Source organism: Populus alba, chromosome 5 (genome assembly GCF_005239225.2).
Source record: "Populus alba chromosome 5, ASM523922v2, whole genome shotgun sequence".
NCBI lineage: Eukaryota > Viridiplantae > Streptophyta > Magnoliopsida > Malpighiales > Salicaceae > Populus > Populus alba.
Window position 1 is genome coordinate 19801376 of NC_133288.1, and position 15425 is coordinate 19816800.

General features: G+C 33.9%; 1 protein-coding gene and 1 long non-coding RNA gene across 4 annotated transcripts; one reads left to right on the forward strand and one right to left on the reverse strand.

Annotated features, from left to right (window-relative positions):
• Window positions 1-4738: 4738 nt before the first annotated feature.
• LOC118061696 (probable inactive patatin-like protein 9) lies at window positions 4739-6473 on the reverse strand. Its single transcript, XM_035075229.2, has 2 exons — window positions 5187-6473; window positions 4739-5096 (listed from the first exon to the last, which is right to left on the reverse strand). Exons 1-2 carry the CDS (start codon window positions 6114-6116, stop codon window positions 4890-4892), a joined length of 1137 nt encoding a protein of 378 aa, XP_034931120.1. The 5' UTR covers window positions 6117-6473; the 3' UTR covers window positions 4739-4889.
• Window positions 6474-10977: 4504 nt separating this feature from the next.
• LOC118062289 (uncharacterized) lies at window positions 10978-13369 on the forward strand. Of its 3 annotated transcripts, XR_012169844.1 has the most exons (5): window positions 10978-11161; window positions 11314-11438; window positions 11511-11580; window positions 12830-12928; window positions 13019-13369. It is a non-coding gene; the product is annotated as an uncharacterized lncRNA (long non-coding RNA). The 3 variants fall into 3 exon arrangements; XR_012169845.1 differs by lacking the exons at window positions 12830-12928; window positions 13019-13369 and adding an exon at window positions 12031-12533 and having other exon boundaries at window positions 10981-11161; XR_012169843.1 differs by lacking the exons at window positions 12830-12928; window positions 13019-13369 and having other exon boundaries at window positions 10986-11161; window positions 11511-11892.
• Window positions 13370-15425: the final 2056 nt, after the last annotated feature.

Genomic DNA, 15425 nt, shown 5'->3' on the forward strand with positions numbered 1-15425 from the left:
ATGTCACCAGTAATTAATATTATCGTTTTTATATATGAGTGTGTTAATGTTTCTTTTAGTTCATTGAGCATCATTTTTTATATTCCCTTTTATTTGTAATACAAATAAAAATAAATTTCAAGTCGCTTTGTGCTTTGATTTCTTCTACTTGTAACAAAAATACAAATTAATTTCAAGATGTTTTTTTTTTTTAACGTTGTTATTCGAACCAATTTATCGCATAACTTTATTTATCAAAAGAGCAAACGTTGCATAAAGTCTTCAACACCTGCAGATAGAATTAAGGAAGAAGCTAGCACTGACAACAAGAAGATGTTTGAGATTATAAATTTATAGTGTAAAGTGTTTTTTAGAATAATTTTTTGTTTAAGAAAATATTAAAATAGATTGTTTTTCTAGATTTGTATAAATTTTATTATAAAGACATCAAAACTATTAAAAAAATATTAAAAAACCATTAATTTAATTTTTTTTGAAGTTAAAAACATAGACAGAAATTGAAAAAACTGTGACAAACACCTCGTACAGCTAGGACGAAATGCTTTCGAGGATACTAGCCGGATTTGGAGCCACGCATTTGGAGTACGAGACAATACGGTAGAAAGACTCCCATCAATTAAAGGACAACTAGATCGTTGGCTTGCATGAAAGATTATTATTATCGACGGGTCTCTAGAAAGACTAGAAATTCCGGGCAAGGGTGTCTTACACCTAAAAATTTCATTATTTATTTTTTAATTAATATTTTTATTTATAAACATCTCAACAATGCCATAAAATTTTAAATACTTATTTATGTATTCAAATAGCCTAAAAAATAGTTCAAAAATAAAAAATAAATCCATAACCCAAAAATTCTAGAGGTTAGATATACTCTTTAAGACAATTTAAAGGTATAAAAATCCAGAGTCTTTCTCTTTTATACTTTAAATTAGAAATAAAAAATAAAAAAAATAAAATTTTGAATCAAAAGCAAGTTTTAAAAAATCAAAGGAATTTGGCTATAAAAAGATCAAATAAAAACAAAATTAAGGATAAAAAAAAAACTACTGAAATCTACAGTAACAACTTGGTTTTTTGTAAGTCGCCGGGGGCCACATTGATCTTTTAATTAATTTCTAATTCCAACATTAAATTATACAAGAAGGGTCATCCAATATCACGACAAAATTAACCGCTTCTGTGAGTTCAACAATTAACTAATGAGTATCGAGCCACGTAATCACGTGTCATATACCTGAACCAATTTTATTAGTTATTGCCTCCACTTGAAACAAAATCAGATCTCTAGAACCGCAAAGCTTTCAGATATTTTTTTATGTTCCGGATAAGATATTTTTTTAAAAAATAATGAATTTGCAATCTTAATTGATTTTTTTTACATGAAAAAACCCACACACTTAATATATGCATATAATTAAATAAATCAATAATTATTTATGTTAATAAGATAAAAAATTTATTAGTAATAAATGAAAACAAAATTGAAAAAACTAAGAAAAAAATATAGATCAAGATATTTGAAATCACAACACGGGTTATTTACATGGTTGTGTTTAACAATTTTATTTATTAAAATAATTTTTTTGTTTAATTAAATAATAATAGAAATAAACACACATATGAAATTTATTGAATAAAACAAATGAAAAAAAATATTGTGCAATATTACACATATTAAAAATATTATCTAAAAATAAATATTTATATTTAAAAAAAAAATTTCATTTATATAAAACGTAAAAAAAATTATAAATGAATTAGAATAATCTATTTGAAAATTAAATACATACAAAATGATTAAAAAAAATTGCAATTTTAAAAAAGCTAAATAAACAAAATTAGAGAAAATATGTATTAGTTTAAATATAAATAAAAAAATTATTTTAAAAAAAATACACATTTAAAAAACATGTAGGCTAAAAAAAAAAACATGTTAAAAAAACTTTCAACTAGAAAAAAAAAAAAATTCAAGCATTGCTGGGTCTAACAAACGCCAAGCATGAAACTTGATAACACAAAGATCAACCATTTAATAACCAAAATCAGTGTTATCATTGATTTTCTTTTTCTACCATGAAATCTAGCGACTCTCTCTCTCTCTTTCTCAAACCAAAGACTTAAAATTAAGAAAAATAAAGTTTCAAACTAAAATTTACTTTGTATTGATATTTTGAAAATTAGAGGGATGTAATATTTATAATTTGAAGAGTATGAGGACTGCAATGAACATTGCTCTCAGAGATTAAAAAAAAAAAGCCACTCAATTCCTTTGTTTTTTTCACGCTAGTCCTCTTTCGTTTAATCTTATCATTTCCTTATAAATTAACCTAAATTGGTCTATAATTTGACATTTGTTCTTTTTGTCTGCATTTGTTTTATTTTGAATAATTTTTTTAATTATTTTTTTTAATCTTATCCCTCAACATTTGGTTTCATTTTATTTTTATATCAAATTTTTTCCATTTTTTTCTATTTGTTTTTGTTTTTTTAAAATGATTTTTTTTAATTTTATTTATTAATATTTTAATTTATCTTATCCATGATTTGGGTTATAAGTTCGACATCACATGGTCTCTCCCTGCAAGCATCTCTGTATTCGTTATAACTAATCTCTTGAATCAAAGAATCACTGTATTTATTTCATTTACTTGCTCAACTTGACATGTTCATTGATGTGGATTCCACTGTTAATTAAATGAATTTGCCAAGCAAAAACTGTGGTTTAAAATACTATATAATAAACTCTTTAATGTTTCTGAAAAGTGGCGCAATTTATCACCCCCTATAACTTTTGTGGTGTAGGTGTAGCTCAAGGAGAGGCTTAATTATGACACTCCATTATTTTCTGAAAATATTTTTTTAAGAAATGACCAGAAATCCAAATACACATAGACAGTATATACTGAGTGTTCAATTAAATGAACATTTTTCTTCATGGGGGGTCTGTACCCTTTCAAATGTTTAGGCACATCCCGCACTCCTTTCTACACAATAAAAGAGCGGGTGAAAGGGAGTTATCATTTTTCAGTTAATAAGAAATCCTCAGCATCAGAAGGCAACCGCATCAAATAAGAAAAGCCATGTCTGCAGTGAGGAGCTTGTTACTAGCACTGTTAAATTGTTCTTTATACCCTATGAAACTTACTCCTACGCGTACCAGAAAGAGTACGAAAGCTGCTTAAAATGGTTGAGGTCCCCCTCCCCCTCTATCCCTATCACTCCCTTTCCATGAAAGTAATCTGGGCAGCAAAAACCATAGGTTGCTAGCTAGCTAGCTGTTTTGCTTAACCAGGTTGGCTAATTCTTGGACCCCTTTTCAGCAGCTGAAAATAACACTTTATAATCTAGGCCCTAAATGCTGTCCTGTGTATTGTCATTTTCGAAACTCAAGTACAGATGAGGTGCTGGAGACAGTATTATTCTACTGTCTACCTGCCATCCCATATAATATCACCACGAAAACATCATCTACGAGGCTAGGAAGAAGAAATATTGTATTTACACTTTCACCCGCCAACTTACCTCCAGGAGACTGGATGGACGGGGGAAGTGAGAGAAGATGGAGCAGCGGCGTATATACTCCAGAAAAAAACTGAAGAGCGACGAATAAACTAGAGAAATCCTGTCCTTTACTAAAAAAAATAATAATTAGGAAAGTTACTCCTGCGATGACAAGATACGGTCTCTTTCTAGCACGTAATAATGGAACTGGACTCCCTTCCCCTGTGTTACTGTGGATGCCTGCTGTGCTCACAGCTTGCAAATTTACGACAGAGATGAGGCGGGTTGCCCTGGTCGACTCTTTTCCTTGCAGTGGATATTCAATGCGATAGGGCGTACATGTAATATGCCCACGCATCCACGCTAACATGGACGGATCCCTTAACCACTGAAGCGGTCCCCAGAACGAAATGTTTTGATTACACTTTCATTTTCTCTTGGCTAATATAAAGTGGGATTTTACTGTGAGCTTTGAACACGCGAATTTATGGTGGGATACCTCACAAGTCATTCCTGTGAACAAGTGAAGAAACAGTGTCCCGAAGATATTTGAATGCTCTCTATGATTTTCCTGGCAGCTAGCTAGTTTTATTGCTTTTATTCTCCAACAAAACTTGGAATGATCAAGGACATGCATTCGTGTGAGAAATTGTCATTTCGGTTAATTATCCGACATTTTTACTTGAATTTGTGTTGACCGGTCGAGTCATTTGAGTAGCTTGAAGTTTACTTTTACCCATCACCTTTTTCTCACCTAACATCCACAAGAAAATTACAATTCATTAACCAAAATTAGATTTAAGGAGAATTACAAACCTATTAAAATTTATTTAAAAAGTATATTTGGGATAAACCAATTTCTCTTAGCATTGCTTGAATTACCAGAAAAAAAAAACTAAAATAATAATCCAAATTAATTCTAAGCCAAAACTAGTTTTTTTTTGTTATTAATATTGTTCACCCCTGACTTAAATATATTGAACTGGTGCCCTTGAATCGTTAAGGCTGGCTGCTTGGTGAGTGCATAAAATACAATGGCATATACTTGAAGAAGAGAACAAAAACCTCTACCGACAATTTCTAATTTGTTTTAAAGACTCTAAATTCTTAGCTGAACCAAATCATCTTGTTTTGCCTCCATGTGTTTAATGACGGTGATATTTATCTCATGTGATAAATTAATTTGCTTCAGTCAAGGGAGCTCCCATTTGATGCGTTCCAAGAGGAGGAGACAGAAATGTAAGATGGTCTTAAATTATTCAAGGGTCATAATTACCCACTGCTATTTTACTTCAACAAGAGACGGTTAACTAACTAGTTAAGCAAACCAAGATTGGTTAACATGGTTAAAAAAGACAAAAAACACAAGGAGTTCACGGAACTAGTTAGCGACTGCTGGCAAGAGGACTAACGGCGGAGTTCTTGCAAGGACTAGGGGGCAAACTACTCTTCCCTGAAGCAACAAGTCGTTGCACAAAGCTCTCTATTCTTCCGGCGTTGGTCTCCGTCAATAACCGCTTCCCACCAAACGGTAACGTTTCCACTCCTCTCTCCTTTAGCACCTCCTCCTCCACGCTCGCTAATCCGTTTGCCTACCCACAGTCAACACCGTCAACAAAGATCAAGCATAGAAAATGGAAATCACTAAAACTTGAATTTTTTTTCAAAAAAACAGTAAATACCTGAATTCTGACGTAATCATTGCGGTTCCAACAGAATGCGTTACCCAGCATTTGGTCAACAGTCTCTGAGACTCCGTCTAGCACAATGTCAACAACAGACGACGTCGAGCACTCGCCGTTATGATGGAGCTTCCTTCCAGTCAGCGATCCACTTCCGTTTCCTAATGACATAACCAACAGATCCTCTACGCCGTTAACGGTGGGGAAATCACGCTTGTTGTGGAGCACGTGTGTAACTGCCGCTGCTGTTGGATTGTTCATCACGAGACCTCCGTCAATTGCGGAGCACGAGGTTTTGCCATCAACTGACGTTAAGTCAAACGGCTTGAAGAGGCTTGGAGTCGCTGACGTGGCACGGCAGACTTTCCAGAGCTCGAAGTTAAAACTTGGTGATTCGGTCGCGTCTGCTCGGGAGAAAACAAAAGGAGCAGAGCTCTTTAGGTCAAAGCAAGGAACAAGGAGAGGCTTACACGTGTCCTTCAAGGTCAAACTAGCTCCATCATCCCTCTTCAACGCTTCTTTCAATACTTTGTCCATGCTCTTACCAGAGAACCTCCTGCGGCGGAGGAGGAAGCCACCGTGCTTCGCTTTGAAGAGGTCGGAGTTTTTGTCGGCAACAAATGCGACGGCGTCTCTGGCAGTGAAGAGCGGACGGCCAGAACCATCGGCGGCGGCGAGCATGGTGGCGAGGAGAGCTCCGATTCCAGTGCCAGCAATGATGTCAAAGAAATCGGCGATCCGAGCTTGAGGATCGCCAGTTTTGAAGCGGATCTGGTCCTCAAGGTGGATGAGAGCAGCAGCGGCCACAATGCCAGTTGTGCCTCCACCATCAATGCTTAGCACTCGCGTTTTCTTGGTGGCTTCACAGTGCGAGAGCCATTTCTGCTCCAGTTTGGAGAAGATCTCTAGCGTTGCCTTACTAAGGTCCATTTCAAGAGCACTCTCTCAATACTTGGGAATGCAGCTGCTCTTGCGTTTGTGTGTGTAAATGAAAGTGAGAAAGAAATTGTGTTCCTGAAGTTTGCTAAAGGAGCGTGTAGTGAAAAACGGAGTCACGTTTAGTAGATAAAAGGCATTAATGGCTGCACAATACACTCTCTTTCTTTATCAAAATCTCTGGCTTTTCAAGTGGACGAGATGGATAGCTATTGAGTGAGTGAGTGAGTGAGTGGGAAGAGTGTGTCCCATTTCTCTCTTGTTACTCTCTGTGGGCTCTGTGAGTTGTGGAGAGTTGAAACAGGGACTGAATAGGAGGCGTGCCAGTGAAGGTGGTTATATACGCGCCACTTCTTGTTTTATTTTCTTTTTCTTTTATTTTTGCTTACTAGGGCTAGGGGTTTACTTTTGTGTTGTGAAAGACTTGCTTACGCGGATGGACTGTCCTTGCACGTGCAATCAAGGGTGTTCCTATCGGGTTATGGGAAGGAAGCGCCAATCTCGGCTTTTAACTCGGCTCGGCTCTCGCTTTAACTGCTATTATTTGTTCATCACAGTGACTGACAGGGCACCACTACAAGACTGTCTTTTGACTCCCTTGGCCAGTTAATTTATTGTATTACTTAAGAGTTTAATTTCTATTATGGAATTATTTATGGTTTATGTTTAGGTTGGACTGGACGTGCATCCGCACCACGAGAGGGGTTATATATATATATATTTTTTTAAAATGATGTTTAAATGCACAATAATAAAGAAATATTTAACAAGTAAACAACACAATCTATTACTTTACCTCAATTTTATTTTTTATATTTTTTTGGTTTTTAACATGTTTCTTGTAACATTGAAGATGCTTTTATTCTCTCATTGCAGTGTCATTTTGTTATGGTAATCTAGCTATTGTTAATACTATAATCTATACAAAACTAATTAAACTTATTAAAATAAAATTCACTTTCTATCCGTCCTAAATAATTTTATAAAATAATCACTTTTCTTCAACTAATGCATTAAATTTTTTAAAATAATTAAATACGTTAAACTTTTCTTTTTAAAAAATAAACTTATGTTCTTCCACTGCAATCATCAAAAAAAAAATAAATATAATATAGATTTTTATCAAATGAGCATGGTTGTACATGACCACACACGTTTGCATGTATCTTTTGTAGATGTTGACTTGCTCTAGATTTGGACTTTTTTAGAAAGCTTTTACGGAATTGCTTGCTCACAAGATATCCTTCACAAAACTGATTTGAATGTATAATGGATGTTAGACCCTTCAACATCTTCTTTTGTGTCATCATCTTCGAGATATCAAAGTTTACATGCTCAAGTCTCATATGTCAAAGCTAATTCCTGTCCTTCGCATATATTTTTAAGCATTTAGACATATATATCTACATGTTTAGCAAAAACATTTTGTTTTTTATCATGGTTACCTTTGCAGTCATAGCTCTGTGAGTATCAAGTAATGTTAAGGTATAATTTCATCTTGATCTCATAACCCTTCTCCAATAATTATCCAAAACTCAATATATTGTTTTTTACAATATGAATACAATAGACATCTCACCATTAAATTGATAACTTCTATTGTTTAATTTTACGAGAATCGTACATTTTCCTTTAATGAAAACCTTTAAATGATTTATGAATATGACATTACATTTAATTGATTCATCAAGCTCCATATACATGTCTATATCTCCACATATATGATTGTTGACACCATTGCCTAGATACAACATGTTCTCTTTGGCTTACTTTTTTAATCATGGACTAGTAATAAGGTAGCTTCTTTCTTATTTTCTAAAAAAAGATTGGCATTCTCCTTGACCTTTTTGGTTGGATTCTAACTATCCCTAGCATAATGATTAATCTTCTTACAATTGTAACATTTAAGTTTTGTTTTGTCAAATCTGAATCCTAGATTACCATTGTCATATGAACTGGTCAACTAATTTGCTTAATTCGATCAATCAATTAACCAATTGAGGTTGCCCCGACCTTCTCTTTCGAATTTGTCTCTTCCTCCTCTTCCTTTACCTTTACCACGTCATTTACCTCATTTGGTATATCCAGAACCATCTTACTTCTCTTTCAAATGGTGTTCTGAAAAGAATATATGTGCCCTCGCATCTTATTGAATGTCATTAACTATTTCTTAAAAGGCTTTTAGTTTTCTTATAAGTCCTTGAATAGTAAAAAAAAACTTATATTTTACGATTCTTTTATCATGACCATCGCATTATATAACTTCTTTTGTAGCGAGTGTAAAATCTTTTTTACTACATGTGTTTCCTCCATCTTCCCCTCGTATCTCTTTATTTGATTATAGATGGCCAATAGTCTATTAAAGTAATTTGAAATGCTTTATGATTAAATCACATGTAGCTTTTTAAAGTCACTTTGTAACTTTTATAGGTGTACCTTTTTAACATTGTTAACTTCTTGGTTTGATTGTTGCAAAAATTTAATGCTTATTTGGTGGTGGTTGAATTAGTCATTATCTTAAAAGTGGCATCATTCAGATATTGGTGGATGATTATAAGTGTTTGCCGATCATTCCTTCACGTCTTTTGCATGACTTCTCTTTGGGGTGAAGTCAATGTTGCTCCTTTTTATAGGCTACTCAAAGCCTTTTTCAACCGTTTCTCACATATCTTGGGAATCTAACTAAGTTTTCACAGTAGTGCACTAAATGTGGATATTAAAGTGGAAAGTTTGTATTGGTCATATCAAACAATAAAAAACAAGCTCTGATACCACTTGTTAGAAGAAAAAATAGGTGTGGTAGGTGTTTATGGATAGCAAAATAATAAGCAAAACCAAAGAATAAGAAAAAGATTTGAGAGGAAGATAATCTTAAGCTTGATTAAATGTTTTCTCTATCTCTATATATTAATTAAGCTTTTGATTAAAGTCTATTTATAAGCCTCGAGTCATCGACAAGTAAGAAATTAACTACTCAAAGGAAACTCTAATATGAACAATAAATGTACTATGGCAACAAAACCAGTTGAGTCTTTCCAAATCAGCCAACCGATTTATTTAATTCAACCAATCGACACTTCTTTTATTTTTTTAAAAAATATAAAATCTAGTTTACTTTCAACATGCGAGTTCAACTTGAATCATGTGGCTCGAAGGGTCCTGATATAATAGAGGTAATGACAAAAAAACTTCTGGGTCAAACCAACACTTAAGCAAACAGAGCTTGTGGGCCTAATGTCATCATTAAAGAAAATAATGATGAGCCCCTTAGAAAGGACTTAACATGCTAATTGTTGTCATGTGAAGCTTTTATCTAGCTTGACAATGACAATACGAATTTCAAATAAAGAAGAAATTGTATGACAATGACTATGTTGCACTATATGACTTGAATTAAAGCTACTGCACTTGAAATACAATTTGGTTTTAATGGTTATGCTATCAACTATACTTAGATCTAGATAAGATTACAAATATGAAACATAACTAGCATTCTTCTATGTTAATAACATACAATACCAACATAATGGTTCATCAAATTGCAAAGATCTAGAGCATTAACAAATTTTAGAATGTAAAAACCACAGATGCACACTATCTGTTTAATAACGAGAAATAAAATCAATTAATTGTGGATCTTGAAAAATTAATTATCTAAAAGATGGGGAGAAATATAGTTAAATAGCTAGAGAAGCTCACTTAGTTGGTCATCAATACGAAAAGTTATTGTGGCCAATCTACTCATTGGAGTCGAACATGTTCAACTATATATATATATATATATATATATATTTTTATTGGAGAAGAGAAAAGCTCATTGGATTCTGGTGTAGAAAAATTATTATTGATAACATTTTCAACCATGAAAATAATTAATTTTGATGTTAATAAACTACATTTAACAAAAAAAAAAGTTCAAACTAGTGTTTTTTTTTTTAGGGTCAAGCATCAGTCACCAACCATGTAAAAAGTTACCTTAAAGATTGCAGAAAAAACCATGATTATCCTAAAGAAAATCACCATTGCACGTGATCTGCACCCTTTTGCAAAATTATGACCATAATATAATATGTTAAGATTTACCAAGAAAGAAAACAGGGCATGAAAGGATAGAGAATGAAGAGGGTATATATATATACTTTTATTTTTTTTATTTAATACATAATATTGTGTTTTGGTTGGTGTGTTATGAAAAAAAATATATAGAAAAGATAAATTTATTTGGTTGGAGGGATAGAAACATTAATATGAAATAAATTTATCTATAAGATAATTTTAGAATGAATTCATGTCATTTTAAAACAATATACATAGAGAAAACTATTCTTTGTTCTATCTAGATAAAATAATCAAATAACAAAACTCAATAAAAAAATCATTCCAATTCCATTTCTCATAATAATAATAATAATAATTCCCATTTCCCAGGAAGCACAAGAAAGTCCACTTATATTAAGCAAATGTTAAGGCCCAGATCATAAGCCCATCAAAGAATGTTGTGGCTACTTGCTAAAACTTAATCTTGAAGTTTATCTGGGACAGCTGTATAGACTGATAGATCATAAATGGATTTGCCCACTAATAGGAAAACGTAGTTTATCCTGTAGCCCTCGTCTAGAATAGAGAATTTTCTAGCCTTAGCAACAGTTCAGAATTATAGCAGGCGTTACTTTTTAAAATTATTTTTTATTTAAAAATATATTTTTATTTTTATTTTAATTTATTCTCAACATTAACATACCAAACAATCTAAAAATATAAAAACTAATATATATATATATATATATATATATATATATATATATAATTTAAAATAAAATAAAATTATTTATAAAAAAAAACACACACTTTCCTGCCATGAAAATAAACGTGGCATTACTTCTCCTGGAACTTTCTTATCCACAATCCATTCCTTTCCCCCCTCCTGTTGACTAGCCAGGACCAAGCAACCCCATTCTCTTCAACAACAGCACCACCGACACCGTGGTCCATCTTCCAATCCAAACCAAACCCTTCCAAAGCCCTCCTCTCCCTCTCAGGTTCTCCTAATCCCTGCTATCTCTCTCTCTCTCTCTCTCTCTCTCTCTATATATATATATATATATATATGTATGTATGTATGTATGTATGTATGTATTGTTTTGCACATCAAGCAAATGAAGGGATGTAAAGTTATTTTTTAATTTTACAGGTTGAGTCCAATACAACTCCAGTACTGCTGCTACTAGAGTGTCTTTGTGGAGCTCTTCTGCCAACTACTCCAGTCTCCGGAACGGCTCCTCCAAACTCCCTGTCAAAACCGTTGTTGCAAAACAGGCAAGCATTTTTAGTAGATGTGGCGTTGTTATTGTGGTTATATATATATTGAAAATTTTATGTTATATTCAGAAGAGGAGTGATTAGTAATGCTTCTATTGAAGAGATCGAAGCGGAGAAATCTTTGATTGAGGAAGATGCTGTAAGTGTGTTTGATGCTCAAATTTACTTTTCGAGAAGACTAGCATAGTTGTGTGCCCGTGGAGTACTTTTTGAATATTTTTGTATTTAATACAAGGAATAATTATAAGGTTATGGAATTTTGTAAATTCAGCGCTACTCATAATTTTAATTCCGTGAGAACAGGCAGAGCAAATCCATCCATGCTGGATAAGATTGAGGAATGGGTGTGTGTTTAGGTTAACTTGACTTTGTTTATGATTCTTTCATGTAAATGATGTGCTTGGTGTGTGTTAACATGCCATGATTTGCTTTTGTGAGGTTTTTGCTGAATCTTTCTTGAGATTAAAGAGACCATATGCTGTGATACACATTGAGTAATTAAGTATTTCCACAAGAATTTTGACTGTACAATCTATGTGATGCATAATCTACTGTCAATCTCCTTCTGCTTACCCTATGCCATTCTCAGGATGCCTTATCCAATCCTTGATCGCTTTGCTGTCGGCCAGTTAGTAAGGGAAACTTCCTTCAGCAAAGAACCTAGCTTGTAAAGTATTATCATAAAAGATGCTCGATGCGATGAAAAGACAACCTTAATTTATTATTTATTCCTCTGTCGCTGGGCAAGTATTGCATATTTATAGGTTTAGTTGATTGCTTTTGATACTTTGATATGAAGAGAACCATGCCATACTTTGATACTTGACTCCACTTGGATGTAAGTGGGTCTATTTTATTAAGGTTAAGTCTGATTGTAGTTTGGACAAGTATAAAGCTTGCTTAGTAGCACTTGGAAATAATCAAGAATATGGAGTAAATTATGAGAAAACTTTTGCTCCGATGGCCAAAATGACCATCATCTGCACAATTTTGGCTATTGTTGCTTCTTAAAATTGGGGTTTGCACCAAATGGATGTAAAGAATGCTCTTCTTCATGGGGATCTCAAGGAAGATGTTTATATTCCACTCCTACTTTGATAGTGTGCAAGTTGCGTCATATGATCTCAAACAAGTTCCTCAAATTTACTTCTACCCTACCCAAAGTTTGCTTTTCTCAAAAGAAAATATAATGCATCTTTGTTTCTTCACAAAACTTAAGTTGTGGTGTGTATGTTGATGACTTAATTATCATGGGTACTGATTCAACTCTGATCTCCCAATTAAAGTAGTATTTACATGACTCTTTTCACAAGAAGGATCTGGGATTCCTAGTGTATTTTCTTGGTCTAGAAATTACTGCTGATTCACATGGTGTTTTTCTGTCATAGCACAAGTATGCCCAGTATTTGGTGGCTGCTTTGGTCTCCAAGACTCTACCCCTCTTGATACTCCCACGGAACTTAATCTCAAGCTGCACAAAGAAGAGGGTGACTTACTATCAAACCCTGTAACCTATTGCATGTTGGTTTGTAGCTTGGTCTATCTAACAATTACTACACTTGATATTTCTTATGCAGTCCAATAGGTTAGTCAGTTCATGGCCTTTCCTCGACACCTTCATATGGTATATGAAGTACGACGAATCATTCACTATGTTCGTGGCACAACTTTGTGGGGATTTTGCTCTCCCACTGGTAGTTCACTTCATCTTTTAGCATACAATGATGTTAATTATGCCGGGTGTAGTGACATTCGATGTTTTACTATGATTTGATGTATGTTTCTTTGCCCGGCTATTAGTTTTTGCAAAAGCAAAGGAACAAACCGTGTTTCCAAGTCCTCTACTGAATCCAAATATAGAGCCATGTCCCAAGCTTGTGCTAAGATACATTGGTTTTGAGGGCTATTGGCTGAACTTGGCTTCTTTCTGGGTGGTCTTACTTCCCTTTATGCAGATAAAATTAGTGCCATTTTTTATTTTAGTCGTTTCATTTGAAGTGGTGTGCCGATGGACATGGACTGTCTTCCAGGATTTTTTGAAGCTTTAACAAAATCCGATGCGTTATGTAAATGCGCGAGCTTCCTGCCCAGGGCTGTATTCTGGGATGAACCGTCCATACCTATCCAAAAAGTTACTTTTCTGAAAAGTAAATAGGATCTCGGGGGGGTATTTTCTTCTGGAATGAAGGATGAAAGACGGGTCCGTATGAGTGTTTGCTATTCATTTGTATAGCACTGTTCTAACTTTTCTTCGAGGCTCCGTTTGTACACTATAGGCGTTCATTAGCTTGAGGAATCATCAATATGATGGTGCTCTAAATGAACAGCGATGTCAGATTTTAATCATTTTATCCCCATTTGATTTTCTCAACATTCCTTCACCTGAAATGACTCGTGATGCTGTGAGAGATTGATTCTACAGGCATCAGATGGCGTGTGGTTCACCGTAGTAACTCCCTTCACTGGCACTCTGATTCGTACTATATGGACCAGACCGTGCTACGCCTAAAAGGAGATTACGACTCATGGGCTTGTTTCGGGTCAGAACAGGCCGTGGACATGATTAGGAGTTTTGTCGAGCTCAATGAGCAAAAGAATCTTCTCTCCTGTCTCTGGAGCACATTATTGGACTATGATCTCATGTGGATAATAGCCCATGTGGATAATAGCCCCAATAATATGCCCCTCGGATTCGAAATGATTGGCGAGGAGGAGGACCGGTGGACCACCACCTATGGTGACGCCGAGGGAGCTTGTTCTGATGATCGGTTCCTTTCAGACCAAGTTTGCAACCTTGGATTCATAAGCAAAGTGATACGCCTTTGACGAATGAAGATAAGTTGCTTTGCTTACATGTAAAGCATCCATCTGTTCATAAGCATCCCCTTCTTTTAATTTAAACCAAGAGGGGTGATTAAGATGTCATGCCCATCCATCCATCATCATCGCCATCAATTGTGTTATGTGGACAGGGCTGTCATCTGGGACCGAGTTGAGATAGTGCTCGGGTAGAGGAAGTGGGACCCAGTTTCAACGGTTTGTACCTACTCTCCAAAGCAAAAAAATCATTTTCTGTGTGCCCGTGTCTCGCTCACTCTAACTAGCGTGTAGCCCCGGCCAATAAATTGTGGAAGTTGTGAGTTTTCGTTGATATTGGAATAATTTGCTCAACTTAATTGCTTGCCTCCGGCACAGGCCACTCGAATTTTTTGCGTGGATTTTAAATATTTATCGAGAAAAAAAGATGTCAAATCGAATTGTGGATTCATGGCTGTGTCAATTTTGTTCTCTTGGCGTCAAAGATGCGATCTTTGTGTGATTCTCTCATGTGAGGGAATAGAATTCTATTATGGACACACGATTTGCAGCGTGCCTGATTTATTTTTCCAGAAATATATAACTAGATGCTTCAAACTGGTTTTAAAAAAAGACACAACTCAAGTTATAGATTCATATGAATTGAATGAGTCGATTTTATTTTAATTGAATAAAAAGATAACAATACATAAATTAAATTAAAAAAAAATCACAATGACATGGGCAAAAAAACATTTTTTTTCCAAAAAAAAAACAAAGTAGCTCAATTCTTGCCTATAAAATTCAAAAAGATGATATTTGTTAAAAAAATTAGCTTGAACTAACCCAAGTTAACATGACAAACTTGTAGTCTTGATAATCAAGGCTGATCCAACCCAAGTTATTTAGTAAATTTATAACCCGAGTCATTAAAATATAAACAACTTATTTAAAAAAAATCATGAAATCTAGTTCTCAATCAATAAAATATTGAATGATGAAATTAAAAAATAATTTTAATTGTGTAAAAGGATTCAAAACAAAGAATAACAATTTAAAAAAAAAGAGAATTAAATTTAAAATACAAAATAAATTTTATTTTTATTTCGAAGATGAAATTAAAAAGAAAAATCAATTCAACAAAAAGTCCAAAAAATCAAAAGAATAAGGAATAAAATGAAAAAAATA